General features: G+C 36.2%; 1 protein-coding gene across 3 annotated transcripts in view; it reads left to right on the top strand.

Moving 5' to 3' along the window:
• PI4K2B (phosphatidylinositol 4-kinase type 2 beta) overlaps positions 1 to 15,119 on the top strand; it is a 25,221-nt gene extending 10,102 nt beyond the window's left edge. For all 3 annotated transcript variants that reach the window (XM_040588156.1, XM_040588172.1, XM_040588164.1), the window contains exons 3-10: positions 2,392 to 2,592; positions 3,091 to 3,222; positions 4,604 to 4,757; positions 6,337 to 6,404; positions 6,909 to 7,008; positions 9,681 to 9,814; positions 10,867 to 10,926; positions 13,529 to 15,119. In XM_040588156.1, the coding sequence (XP_040444090.1) occupies positions 2,392 to 2,592; positions 3,091 to 3,222; positions 4,604 to 4,757; positions 6,337 to 6,404; positions 6,909 to 7,008; positions 9,681 to 9,814; positions 10,867 to 10,926; positions 13,529 to 13,702 (1,023 nt within the window). In that variant the 3' untranslated portion in view covers positions 13,703 to 15,119. The remainder of the gene's footprint in view (positions 1 to 2,391; positions 2,593 to 3,090; positions 3,223 to 4,603; positions 4,758 to 6,336; positions 6,405 to 6,908; positions 7,009 to 9,680; positions 9,815 to 10,866; positions 10,927 to 13,528) is intronic.

Raw genomic sequence — 15,119 nt, 5'->3', positions numbered from 1 at the left:
AGTTTTCTGGGACTACTGTGGTCCTCAACAGCAGTGGCTCTGTAAAATTGAGCAAGGTTCTGACTTCAGTGAAGCCTTGAAAACCCTATCTAGATTTGATAGTATAGCACAGTACGGGCCGGGCAAGTAATGAAATGAGCTAAGCTCCCTCTTAAAATGAGCAGTTTGTAGGAAGTATTACCAAAAGAGCAAATCAGAAAAGAGGTAACTAATGGTTTGGCATGTACTACCAAGTACACCATGACGTTTCTGGGAAATGAAAAGCCGCTAGCTTTGTTTTGAGCAGGTAAATATGTATGATTCAATAGGAAAAAATTAAGTAACTTTTTAACAATTCTAAACCTAACATTAGAATTTTGACTAAACTAGTATACCAAGTAAATTCAGTCTCCAAAGTGTTGTGGTTTTAAAAAGATAAAAACAGTAAAGTGTTCAGAGAACATCCTGGCCTTTCACATTACGCTTACTATAAATATTCTATATGCAACCTTTTGTGTAGGTCTAAATTGAATTGTGTCCGTGGAGTTGCATAGAACTTGCTCATGATTTTGAACATAACCTTAGAATCACAGATGACAGCATATCAAAACCAAGAGAATTTTAGTCAGTTTTTTTCCTGCCCCTGTTGATAGGAACCTGATTTTATAGGATGAATGCAAATGGTGATATTTTGTAACCTATCTTTCCTGGTAGCTGATGGGAATGAATCAAAATAGATGGACAGGACAGGTGACGCTGCTAATGCCTGGTGTCTTGTGTAATCTGTTTACAGATTGAATGAAGTAAATTCTCTGTAGTTAGTTTGTCTTGGGCAGAGCAAGATTGTCTTGGACAATCTTGGACTAGTTAGACTGTCTTGGACAAAGTGGGTGAAAATTCTTTAGAAGCTAGAGCAGCTAGTCAGGTCCTCTCCCTAGTCTAGTTGAATCAGCAGTTACTGAAGCAGAATGTTAGTTTCTGACTGCCAGCAAACTTGCTCATGACCTAAGAGTGTAAACCAGCTAGTGAGTCTTGGTGCAATAGGCAGTGTTTAGCTTAGAGATACTCACTGGTTTTTTATAAGGATTTGGCGAAGTACTATTATGTGAAAATGGTTCTTAAGCAGTTGTTCTTAAATATATATTAGGTAATGATTTGATTTACTTACTGTAGTCCTGTGAGAAGGAATGAAGATACAGCATTTCTGCAGCATTCCACTTGAGCTATAAAACAGGCATTACATAGACTAGGCTATTTATGCACTAAGCTAAAGTTTATCATAGGCAATTGGAAGGTTATATATTTTAGTGTGGTGATAATCTTGTGGTTTGAGGTTAACAAATGTAGAAACATGTGTAGAAGGCACCTTGAGATATCATCTAGTTAATGCCTGTACTGTGGAGCAGGATTGTTTTAACATGATTCTTGATGAATGTTTAACTAACCTGTTGTTAGTGGCATCCTGTTTTGGAGACTCCACAACTTGGCAGACTGTTCCAGTCTTGAGCCACTCTTAAAGTTCAAAAGGTTTTTTTTTCTTTGCAGCTTCTGTGCTGTGATTTAAGCCTGTCGTTCCTTGGCTCCTTAACAGTAGATGTGTTGTTCCTTTTTTCTCTATAGCAACCTATTACCTAGTTCATTGGGCCCCATTTTCACTCAGGCTAAACTATCCTAGTTCATACAGTCTTTCATTATTCATTTTTTGTGTTTTTCAAATTTCTCCAGTTTGTTAACAGATTTCTTGAAGCATGGTGTCCAAAATTTGACACAGTACTCTGAGTAATTTTAAGCTTTACTACATGTCTCCAATATAAATGATGGCTGATACTGTGAACCATTGTCAGCTTTGAGTTAAGGAGTCTCCAGCAGTGGTAATCCGCACCACGTTTTGGAATTGCAAACTGCAGAATGCTTTGATCCATTCAAACTTAAAGCAACAGCTAAAATAGATACAAAAGAGAGAACCTGACATTTGATTATTAGCATTCTGTATGTTTGTTACTTTCCTGGAACCATTATGCCTGTCTGAAATATCTTGACAATGAGTTAATTGGTGGGCTGAAAACTATTTTTAAAACTACTTCTAAAACCTCCTTTTTTAAAAAACTTAGAATATAAAAAATCACCCTATATTCTAAAAAGCTGTGCTTTTTAGTTTTGAAAAACTAGTAAATGTTAGCTGGTTTCAATTTTTCTCTTACAAAGAGCTTGTTCTGAATTTGTACTACTTCTGCACAAGCATTTTTTGATAAATTTATTTGGAATACCATGTTTGTTTTATTATTTCGTCATCTAAAAAGAGCAACTGTAAAATGTGATGTATTATATCTAACTAATACTTCCAAATAACTGATTTACAAAATAATTTCAACTCAAAGTATTCATACTTCAATTTTGCATTATTTATCCTAGAAAATTATTGGAGTGTTCAAACCAAAATCTGAAGAGCCTTATGGACATCTAAATCCAAAATGGACCAAATATTTTCACAAAGTTTGTTGTCCTTGCTGCTTTGGCAGAGGCTGCCTCGTTCCAAATCAGGGATACCTCTCTGAAGCTGGTGCCTATCTTGTGGATGACAAGCTGGGGCTTGGAGTTGTACCTAAAACTAAGGTAAAAGTTTAAATACAGGAATTACTTAGTGCAAAAAAAGTGTATAGTGATGGATTTGTCAGTCTCTGGACTGTAGTTGTAGAGACATCCTTGTATATCATGAGTTATTCCCAAGTCATTTATGAACTATTTCAGGTCCAAAGACACGGTCATTTGGTGTAGAAGTAGTGATGGTTATTTTTGTTTTAAAGGAGTAGTATGAGATTTGAATTGAATCTCTTCTTTGGAACCACTTCACTTCCTAGCATTTTCTGACATGTTTGTGCCTTATGTTTTGGTGAGATGCAAAAATTGCAAAAAGCAGCATATAAGGATTTCCTTTTTCATTTGAGATACGTAAAAGAGCAGCTATTCCCCTTTTCATATAAAATTTGTCTGATAGAAGTACCTGATGTTTCCTTTTTGCTTTTTTTGACAACTGCGCATGAAATTTACTGTAAGTTTATAATTGAAATAATAAGGAATTCTGAGCTGAGTTTTTAACTTTCTTATTTTAAGGTTGTCTGGCTTGTCAGTGAGACCTTTAATTACAGTGCAATAGATCGTGCTAAGTCAAGAGGAAAAAAATATGCTTTAGAGAAAGTGCCAAAAGTTGCTAAAAAATTTAATCGAATTGGACTACCTCCTAAGGTAAGATGAAAAATAAGCAATTTGTGTGTTTTCCTGATTCTTACACAAAACTTTGGAGTAAAAAAAAAAATAATCATAGGTAACCTCAGCAGTAGAAGAAAAATCCTGTTGAAAACTATCTCTGAGTGACTGAAGTTTAATAAATATGACTGTTTCTGTGCAAAATCTATCCACTCTGTCCATACCTTCATTTTAACTACTTTAATAATCTCGCCACCTCTCATTTCAGTTTGGAGTTCAGCTTTCTGCTGGAGGAGTAACATGTTAAAATGCTGTGCATCTCTCACTGTTTTTTTTTTTTCTTCTTGACTGTGTAGTACACTACTTTTCAGTGTCATGTTTTCACATCGTTTGGTTCTCCCCTGCAATATATCTCTTTCTTTCATTTTTTTAAAATGTCTCCCACCCCCTTCCCTCCCCCCAATCTTTATTATTTTTTCCCCTTCTATTGGTTTTTATTCTTTTAGGTATGCGGTTATCTATTCATCATACCTTCCTTTAATCTTGCATGCACTATTCTACTGACTAATACCTTACATCTTTGTTGCCTAATGAGCTTTATTGTATCCCCAAAATATTGCCACAGTATTCTGTTCCTAAACAGCTTGGGTAACCCACTTGTGTCAGTTCCCAGGAATTTTGATCCATGTGACATACGTTATGCAAGCTTGTATCAGCATCGTTATTCCACATGCTGTGTGTTTATCCATGTCTCTGCACGTGTGCATCTTATCTGCATTTTACTTCTCAAATATAAGTGCTACTTTGAATTTTAATCTTGTGCACCTCTCCTGTTGCCCATATGTATACAGTGTATGCTATCTGTAGTTTTCTTCCCTGGACTCTTGGGAAATGTTTAAGCCATTTTCATGCAGGAAGTGTTGGTCTTGAAAAAGTGGTTAATGCTGCTGTTCTTATCAATGAAACATACAAGCTTTTCAGAGAGGAAGATTTTTCCTCTGTAATTTTTTGGTGAGTTTCCTGTTAGCTATTGAACCAAGTGTTTCCAATGAAAAAGAGAAAAGATGTTTCTTTCTCTTTGTTTCAAATACTGATTCTAATACTGAGTGTTCATATATGTTGAGCTCTCTGGCTACATTTTAATCCTGGTGAACTGGGTGGGTGCTTAAACAAATACTAAAAAAACCCCTGTAACAAAACAAAGCAAAAAAAACCAACAGAAAAGCCCCTTATGATATGAGTATTAATTTTTTTAGATTTTTAGGAATGGGAGAGAAACTACTTAGTAATCTTTTTTTTTTAATGTCATACTTCGTGTTCTGAACTTTGAAGGTATATAATCAGTTTTTCTGTTAATGTTAAGATTAGTTATGTGACCTATCCAAGTGCATTTTCCAAATGCAGTTTCTTTATGTTTTAGGTTGGCTCCTTCCAGCTGTTTGTTGAAGGATATAAGGAAGCTGACTACTGGCTCAGGAAGTTTGAAACTGATCCTTTACCTGAGAACACAAGGAAAGAATTTCAGTCACAGTTTGAAAGATTGGTTATCTTGGATTTTGTCATCAGAAATACAGGTATTTGTTAGTGTCTCTTGGTATCTATCTATTTTTGTGAGGCAGAAATGGTAAGCAATGCTGGCTGAAAGCTGTTGCTGAAGGCTTTTAATGCATTTCAGATGCTTTTCTCACAATTTAAGGCCAGAATATTGCATTTTAAACTTAAACGTTTACTCTGGATTCAACATTAAATAATGCAGTATGATAGAATCCAAACAACACTTTTTGGCTGTTACTTGGTCTTTTTAAGCAATGTAGGAATTCAAGAACAAATCTTTCATTATGCTTTAATTCTGTCAGTAGGCTATTAACTGTCTGTTTCCCCTGATTTAGATAAGGGCTGGTGGAGTTTCAGGAACCATAAGAAAAGCAATGACTATCATTCCTTTTATGCTAAGCTGGAGGCGATAACAGCACACTAACACCAAAATAGTTCATATTCATTTTGACTAGGCACTGAAATACAACTGTGATGTCTCAGTTCTTCTGCATTCTTATTTCTTTCACTCAGAAGCTGGGATTCTTCTGTTGATTATGTAGGTGATTTATTTCTTCAAGAATCTAAGGGCAGTTTTATATTTAAAATACTTTCTTTGCTGCTTTGTCAAAGTGGGCGTCTACTCTTCTTCAGACATACCAGCTCTAGTGCATTTTCCTTAAATTCACTTATTAGAAAGGAATCCAGCTGAAAATAAGTCACTCTAACCCATGGCTTTTTAGAAGTAAACTAAAGAAAAACATTTCATAGGAACGTAATGCTTTCTAGCTGCTACTGTGGTCTGTCACTTTATCAGATAGATCCTGGTGTTTCCAAACGATTACTGCGTCCTATGACATTCTTAAAATCGTAAGGAATATACTCAAAATACAAAACCTTATTACATGGATGATTTGACCTTCATCTAATATATCTAAACATGACAGAACATGAAAATCTTATGATGGATGCTTAACTCAACATAAGGGAGCAGATGACAGAAGGACTTACAGATCCATGCAATCATCTTCTATGTGAAAGACCTTATCGAAGCCCTCGGTGTCTGAATTTTGCCTGAACAGTGCGGACATTTTCAGCTTCTGAAAGGCTCTTCAGGCTTTTTTTCCCTCTTAATCTTTGAAGAGTTTTTCTCCATGCAGTCAAACATCACGGTATCTATAATTTTGGTGGGCCTTTCCCTTTCCCCATCAGCATTAGAACAAGCTTAAAAATGAAGTCACTGTGGTTGCTGCTGCTGGTAGCCTTTTCCCCATGAAAAGTGTACACTATGGCCAATCTTTCTGCATGAAATGGATGAAAATTTTTTCTCTTAAATTTCTTGTTTGTTTTGCTGTATATTCAGCCAGTTGGGGAAACTAAAGCAGGAATACATAAAAGAACGCCTGGTAAATTTTTAGTCTTTTCAGTAAATCAGTTGCCTCATACATTTCAGTAAAGCTAAAATGCATGTATTGTGATGGAAGAACCTTTCTGAACAGTTTTGCCTGATGTCTTTTCGTAAATTCTCAATTTACAATATTAGTTGTTGTATATCACTTTAGATGATATTTTTTTTTTTTTATAAATGACATATTGTGATATGCATTTTCCTGTTTAAAGACAGAGGTAACGATAACTGGTTAGTCAGGTATGAAAAACAAGATGATGGACTTGATCTATCAGATAAGGTAAGAAAACTGTACTGAGACATATTCTTTACATTTTTTTAGTTTTATAGTTTGGTCTTGGAGGGGGTTAAGTGCCTGGCTTTAACCCTGGTGCATGGTCTCAAGGAATATGATAACTGAAAATTATTCCAGGTGAAATGAATGGAAAAACTATTTGGATTAGGCTAGTCAGGATAAAACAGTGCTAGAATTTATTTGTATTGTTCTGTATTTTTTTTCTTTACTAGCTTGGGCTATAATAATAGTAAAACTGCCCACTGTTGCTCAAGCACGCTTCTTCAGCTGTTTGTATGATGTGCTTGTTTTGTATTTGGGAGAAGGGCTCCTTTTTAATGGTGGCAGAGTAAGAATTATATCTGCTGGGGTTTATCTGTATACTCCTTTGTACTGAGCTGACTTCAAGCAGTGAAGCTAAAAAGTATATTATTCAGTATTTGTTAATGTATTTCACTATTTTTGTTAAGCACGTAAGTATCACTTAACTTTTAAATATTCCTTCCATAGGATAACCAGTGGACTGTAACTAAAGAATCTACTATTAAAATAGCTGCAATTGACAATGGTTTAGCATTTCCTTTTAAGCATCCTGATGAGTGGAGGGCATGTAAGTATCACATTCTTCAGTCCTCTTCCTTTTGGAGGAGGAACTTCCAAATAAGTATTTTCTTTATCTGGGTTGTTAAGTATTAAGGAACTAAGAAATCATCAGTGTAGTCATATGTTTGGGTTTTGTTGTTTGTTTTTTTTTAAATAATATACTTCAGAAAGTTAGCAACAAATTCCAGTTTTGCCATGGCATATGTGACTTAGTCCTTTTTCATATTTTTTTACCCATATACCTTTAAGCAGTATTAATACATGGATATTCATAAGCATACTGCTGTATTTAAACTGACTGATGGTGGAATTGGAAAAAATTCACGTGGCGCTTCTTGTGTGTTTTCTTGAAAAACATCTGAGTGCAAGGATACGTGAGTTGTCTCTCTAATGGCCAAATTTCTATTTAAAAACAAAGGGTACTGTTGTAGGTGAACAAGTAGATGAGCTATTTGTTATTTTTACTTGTTCTCAGCTTTAGCTTACTTTGTAGAAGTTAAAGCTAGAGTGCTTCTGACCACATCTCTGACTACTTATAGTTTAGAGCAGGGGTCCTCAAACGTTTTAACCAGGGGGCCGGCGTGTGGATGCAGTGGCAGGCAGTCACCTGCGGCTGCTTGGTTTCCCCCCCAACCCCCAGCGGGGGGGTCTGTAAATACCGGGGGCCGGATTGAGGACCCTGAGGGGCCGTATCCGGCCCATGGGACTTAGTTTGAGGACCTCTGGTTTAGACGGAAGTGCCCAACAGGGTTTACAATTATTTCTGTGGGCTGTTAGCCAATCAAGTAATTATGGCAGTTAAGTGTGGGCTAGTTTTGCTGTTAAAAGGCTAGTTAATTACTCCACCCAGAGCTCTGCATATCTTGATAGTCAACAGTTACTGTCCTACATATCTCTTGGCTACAGTCACTTCTGCAGCTGTTCTAGAGACATGGCAATATTGCTTATTTTATAACATCTTTGACTTCAGCATCAAAAGTAATAAACCTAGAATTCCACTGGGCAAGCGTGTGACAATTCTGTAAAGGTAAAACTTGTAGCGTAATGTTGAAAATGGCAGGCTCTTAATGGATAGAGCAAGTTTTCTTGATGAACAGAGCTGATGGGTCATCAAGGATAACCTCCTCAAAGCCAGAGAACAGCCTATCCAAAAGGCAGGGAGTTGGTGTAGCATGGAGATGAACAGGGAACTCCTGAGTGAACTGGAACACAGAAATTGAGTACATTAAAACCAAGCAAAACAAGATGGACTCCCCTGGAAAAACAGACTGTCCAAAAGTGCAAGAATGGAGTCTGGAAAGTCAAGGCATAGCTGGAGTAAAGCTAGCAGAGGGTATAAAGGGCAACAAGAAGGGGCTGAGTAAATTAGAAGTGAGAGTGGAACTGAAGAAAAGTGCAGCAAAGAGATAAAGGCACAAGGCATAAGAAAGGACAAGTTATTCAATGCTGACTTTGCCTCAGTTTTCACCTGTAAAACTTGCTTTCAGGCTCTTGGGTCTCAGAGCTCATAAGCAGGGCCTCGGGGAATGAATCATTACCCAAAGCAGAAGAAAGGAAATGGACATACAGAAGTTCATAGGTGTAGGTGGAATGCGGAGTGCATTGGAAACACGATGGGAGCTGGGTGTTGTCGGTGTGAGGCAGTTTTCTCATCACTTGAAAGATTGCAGTAATGTGGGAGATGGCTGATGACTAGAAAAAAAGTATTTCGTCCATCTTAAAGAAGGGCAAGATGCAGGGTACAAGGTAAGCCTAACCTTAGTCCCTGTGCAGATCGTGGAATCGATCCCCCTGGAAGCCATGTTCAAGCACATGAAGAACAAGAACATGATGGGGAAGCCAGCATGGATTTACCAAGGACAAACTGCTTGACCGACTAGACAGCTTTTAATGATGACTGGCTCAGTAGATGAGGGGAGAGCAGTGAATGCTGACTTTCCTTGACTCTGGTGAGGCCGCCTGTGTGGTTTCTCACAGTGTACTTGTAATGAAATGTGACATACGAACTTGGCAAACAGACTGTGAGGTGGGTGGAAAACTGGCTGGACTGTCAGACTCTAATTGTGAGCAGTGTTAGGAAGCTCAGTGGGTGGCCTGCTACTAGTGACGTTCCTCAGTTCCTGCAACTGATACTGTTTGGTCTCTTGTTTTACATCTAGTAATAGTAATGACTCCTACCATATTTCTTGAAAAAACTGTTTGATAGCAATTGTATGAAAAATCCAAAATGTTTTTCTCAACATGCTTAGAATAAGGCATTTTATTAAACTAAAAATTTTATTAAAAAGTAATGGTACTTTTTTGTTAATACCTCAGTATGAGTCAAACATTTGAAAAATTTCTATTTGATTGCAGCCATTAATTTACTCCAAAGGAAACTGCATTACAAAACTAGAAGGCTTCTACTGTTGCTTACAGTATTTAATTTACATACCTTTTTTACTTATTGCTTCAACTAGATATTTATTACTTAAAATATATTTTCAATGTTTGGAAAAAAGGTTAGTAGCTGTAAAGCTGCTTTTGTAACTGTAGCCAAGAGGTATACCAGGTGACAATGTTGTTAAAAATGGTGTTACTGAGAACTCCTAGTAGGCAGAGTACTGATCAGTTGTAAGCACCTGCAAATTTCTTTTTTGCCTGTTGGTAATCTTTAAGTGTACTGTGTTTCTGCTTTAGATCCCTTTCACTGGGCTTGGCTTCCTCAAGCAAAAGTTCCTTTCTCTCAGGAGACCAGAGACCTAGTTCTTCCTCGCATTTCTGATATGAACTTCGTACAGGATCTTTGTGAAGATCTTTATGAACTATTTAAGGTGAATCAAGTGCTTCTTTGAATTGAGTGTTACCAAAATAGCTAATACCTCTAGTAGAACAGTTAGATGGTTTTTCTTTTTACGAATTTAACTTGGGTGTCATAATACTGCACTATTTTAGCTTTAACACTGGTGTGGTAGAAAGGGTTTATATAGTTAAGAGGAAGCTGTGTCACTAATGTGGCTAGTTGATTATGTGAAACATATATCGAAGGTAATCATGTTTTAAGATGAGCTGATTACTATCAATTAAAGCTAGTTAAATTCTGTAGCACAAATCTATGTTAAAAGTCCATTTAGCATACCTGTGGTATGTGTATACATGTAAAATAAATGGTAGTAACCTGAGGAAATCATGTATTTAATGTAACTTAAAGTACCTGCATACCTTTCATATACTTAATTCTACATACCTACATTGTGTGAAGCTGATTCTGAAATCTTGACCATATTTAAAGTCAAATTTACCGTACTGACACATAAAGAAGTGTCCTTCTCCAAAACATTCCATAAATAATTGTCAGATGTTCAAGTGAAATAATCCAAATCATCAGGATGGAAAGAAATAGAAATTTTAAACTTTTAATGAAAATGCAGCTGTAATGTCAAAACTAGATCCTGAAACACATCTGCCATATTTGCATCTTTGGCTCAGTTGTATTCAGAGTGACCCTTGGTTGTCTGTTAAACCCTGTGAAGTTAAGTATTTAATAAATCTGAAGGAGGAAGTGTTCTTTAGCCAGAGTAAAACTGAAAGACAGAGCAGTGTAACATGTGATGGTATTAAGCCTACCTACTAGTGTCCTGAAGTGGTATCCACTGATGTATTTCACTTTTATGATGTGGAACATCCTTCGTTTTTACATATGTAAACGTGCTGCAATAAGTAGACTTTTTTTTTGGTGTCATACTATGAGTATTTGAAGCTTTCAAAAATTGTGTTGCTAAATATGACTATGCATATTATGAAATTGATGAATTTGCATGCTAAATATGTAGCTAAAAATAAATGGGTCATTTTCTATAACAACTGTTCATTTTCTCCAATAAAGACTGATAAAGGATTTGACAAGGCTACTTTTGAAAACCAAATGTCTGTCATGAGGGGGCAGGTAAGGCTGCTTTTTTATATTTTTATTTATGTATTTAATTTGTCATCACTTCTCAGCTGTTTTCTTAGAGCTACAAAACCTGACTGCTGTTGAATTGATATTGAATATACACTTGAATGTATTGCCATCTGAGAAGATCAAATTTCTTTCTAGAGTTTGTTCTTATTTGGATATAGATGAGACAGCAGAAAGTGTAAATTGATAATTTTTTTTCACGTCTATAGATTTTCTTAATGTAATTGGGTATTAATGTTTCTGTGGGGGATGGGGAGGACTTAATACCTATATATTTTTAGAAAGTATTTTAAAAGTGAAACACTGGAGAAGGATCATAAACTTGGATAGAAAACTTGGTGATTTTGTTATTAAAATAAATATGACTTTATTTTGGAGGGTTACCTTGGTTATTGAAATGCCTCTCACAAGAAAGCAATATTAGGTAATAACATTTCTTCATCCTAGCAAATGTCAGAACCATACTTGGAACGAATCCAGTCATTTTCAGATTAGAAATTTGATGAAAGTTAAGTGTTGGGTCTTTTATAACACTGAAACAAGGGAGGGAGAAGGGTTTCTCCACCTTCTTGATGTTTTAAAATTTAAGACTGGTGTGATATACTGGAAACAAGCTTTAGCTAAGAACAAATTGTGTAGTTCATTGAAGGCATAAAATAGTGATTTGTGAAAATGTAAGGGAATTGGACTAGATAAATTAATAGTCCCATTTGCCCTAAATTTATTGCATGTGACTCTTCTGTGTTCATAAATTCAATATGGATAGTTTAAAGCTAGACATCCACCATTTCCAGAGCGGCTTAATCCAACCTTTTCTCTGTAGTTTCCTGTATCAAGAAGTATGTCGCACAAGACTGCAGCTCTGCTTACTCAAACATAATCCTAGTTAACATTAGTTACATGTGGTGGCTAAAAGCCAGCAGACCTTAGTTATTACATTGGATTATAGGAGTTATTTTAGAAAGAACTTTCCTGAGAAGTTTGTGCAGTCACTGGAAGGTCACTTTTGAAGTATTCATCCATTTTACACTGTGCTAAGTAGCTTTTCTGTGATGAGGCATTTGACTACAGGGAATCTGTTATTTAACAAAAAGATTAAGGAAATAACCCAGATCTATATAATTGAGAGAAGTCTTGCTAAGGTTGTCTAAATTAATTTCCTACTATAAAGGCTGCATCTGGTCCCTTTCTTCACACCTTTTCCTTGAGGAGGATTTCAAACCTTTGAGGGTTTTGGGTTTGGGGGTTTTTGTTTGGTTGGGTTTTTTAAAAAAAGTCTCTCTAGCTATACAAGAATGTGTTTAGCTGTGGGAGACTAAGGTTTTTAGGTGTGGACTTAGGGAAGAAATACACATAATGATTTATTCTCGGACATGATTGGAAATAAATCAGCAAATGATGCCTTTTAGCACTGATTTTGGACTTGCTTTTGGTGTAAAAGCAAAGTATGTTACAAGGGTATTAAAGAAGAGTTGGATATCTAGATCACATAATAATGGATTTATTCAGTTAAGATGAATTTGCAGTATAGCCAAAACATCTATAAATCCTTTAAAATGAAAACTCTTAAGAATTAGAAAATGAAGAATCTAGTTGGTGAACATAAGGAGTCTGAAGAGAAATATGTCTTGCAGGTAAGGGGCAAGATCTTTAAATCTGGGGTCCAAAAGTACTTAGAACCATAATTTTGTGCAGTGGGGGGAAAAAATATTGGGAAGGGTTTCAAACCAAAGATAAACGATTCTGTCAAGAATACGGAGACTAAACAACCAGGTAACACAGATGTATGAAGGATTGCCTTAGAACTTAGAAAATGTAAATGTCAAGTGCAGTTGCTGCAAGAGCCAAATGACAGTAAACCATGCAAAAGACTACCTGTCAGGGTTCTTCAGTCATGAAAGTGCAGAATGAGCAGGGGATCATTAAGTCACACAAGGAAGAAAGGGGCATTGTGCAGGGGAGAAAAAGGCTTAATATTAAGGATAATGCAAGTGTGTCACCAGAACTGAATTGAGTACTTGCCTCAGTTTTCAGCAGGGTAACATTGAATGTGGGGTAAGTTATGAGGGCAGTTCATCAGCACTGAAGTTTTAGAAAGAAGATAACAGAATCCTGGGAGCTGAGGGTTAAATTTGGATCTTAGCACTGGGTTTGGTTTGGGTTAATAATATGGCTTCGTATCTTCTGATACGAAAATAATTTGTAGCTAAACTTCTGGCAGATCCTATGTTAAATACATGTTGATTGCTTTCCTGCAGGTTTCCTTCATTAAAGGTGCAATGCTCTTAAGAGATGTGCTAAATTTAAAATGGTGTTAGATTATTTTTTTTGTCTGTAACATTTTCCCAAAATTTGGAGAGGGTTGCATGAAATATTCAAGAAAAGAAGGGTAGTCAGAGAGCAGTAGGATGTCATAATATAACCAAATAAATAAAAATACTTCTACTTGCAGTAGATGATCTATTTAAAAAGCATTTGATAGCACAGTCCTCTACAGAATTGGTTTAAGACGGGCATCTAAATTTGTAAGCTGGTTAGCCATGGATTTACTTGTGTGCCCTCACCTTACCTGCTCTTACTCTTTTAGATACTAAACCTTACTCAGGCGTTAAAGGATGAAAAAAGTCCCATTCAGCTTGTTCAGATGCCACGTGTGATTGTGGAGCGAAGTAGCACTGGAAGTCAGGGCCGAGTTGTTCATCTGAGTAATGCATTCACACAGACCTTTCATAGCAGGAAGCCTTTCTTTTCCTCCTGGTAGCATTAAAAATACATGGGAAGAGTAAGTTTCTCTTAACTTTAGAAAGCTACTTCTGTGTAAAGGCTCTGCAATAATGTACTTCTGCTGTATGCCAAGAGCTCTGACTGCCAACACCTCAGAACTTAAATTCTAAAGACTTAAGAAATGTATTTTGAATGTAATAAAGGTTTACAATTTTTGTGTCAAAATTGTGAATTCTTATGTCAGGGAACAAGAAGAACTTGTCCATACTGTATTTTTATAGGCTAAATTAATGTGTTCTGAATAAGGGAAGATACATGGTTTGCATATGCTGAGAAACTACTTTTGAATACAACAGGAATTCTTTTTGTTTAATATAAATATGAAAACCTATAACCTATCAATTTCTTTTTATATGGTCACTAAAAAAAGTGCAGAATGTTATCTTTGATTGTAAAAATGCTTTTCCATGGAATTTTTCTTGTATTTTAAGCTATTTGAAAAATGCACTAAAAAAAAGTTTGTCTTTGACAAACCAGTGATAGAAATGGAGAAGGGGAAAAAAATGCTCTAAGTAGGTTTTTTGCACGTGGGGACCAAAAGCAGTTAAGTAGTTGAATTATAGCAAAATTCAACACAAGTACACACAGTTCCTACTGTGACACAATAAACTGAGTGTACATTTCAGAGGTTGAAATTTCACCTGTAGCTTTTAGAACTTGTGAATTTAAGCACACGTATGGAAAGTTGTGATATTTCTTTATAGAGCCATCACAATGATAGAGTTGCACCATGTTGTTACAGGTTTGTTTTGCCGTTTGTTGTAATAATGTGTTCATCGGTAGTCACGGAAGTGATTCTGCACCGTTAATGACAGAAATGCTAACGTGTTCATCACAGAGCCAGTCTGCCTTCTGAATTTCTGTGTAAACACAGTTGTGGTTTTTTGGACCAGAACAGCCACAACAGGGCCGTAATACATGGAGCACAGAGTTGCTGTTGTGCCCTGGGCAAGGCCATGCCCACCTTGCCATTTGCATTTAAGTTGCGGAGTTGAAGACTTGATGGTCATGTTTCTCGATCTGTGGCTTATGTAACATGGCAAATATTCTTATTTTAGTAATTTTCTGGACAGTTAGGAGGGGGAATGGGAGGAAAATTGCTGCTTTTCTGGAACCTTCAGTATTTCAGACACTGCTGTATTTTGTAATTCCAAGCAATACTGCTGAACTCAAATAATAAAATGCTTGTATTTTACTTATTTTTGAGTAGATGTAAATATTAATGTAGCATGCCAGCAATTCACATGACTAACTGAAACGTTTAAGCCTTAAATGTAAAGCTCACTGTATGGTGGAGTATGAAATAAGACTGACATGATCGCCTTTATAAGCTTCCCATGATTGTTTATCCAAACGGTTTATTAAAAAATTAAAGATAGTGTTTATGTACCGGA

This window comes from Falco naumanni, chromosome 1 (genome assembly GCF_017639655.2).
Source record: "Falco naumanni isolate bFalNau1 chromosome 1, bFalNau1.pat, whole genome shotgun sequence".
NCBI classification, from domain to species: Eukaryota; Metazoa; Chordata; class Aves; order Falconiformes; family Falconidae; genus Falco; species Falco naumanni.
Note: the sequence above shows the minus strand (reverse complement) of the source record. Positions and strands in the feature narration are given on the sequence as shown.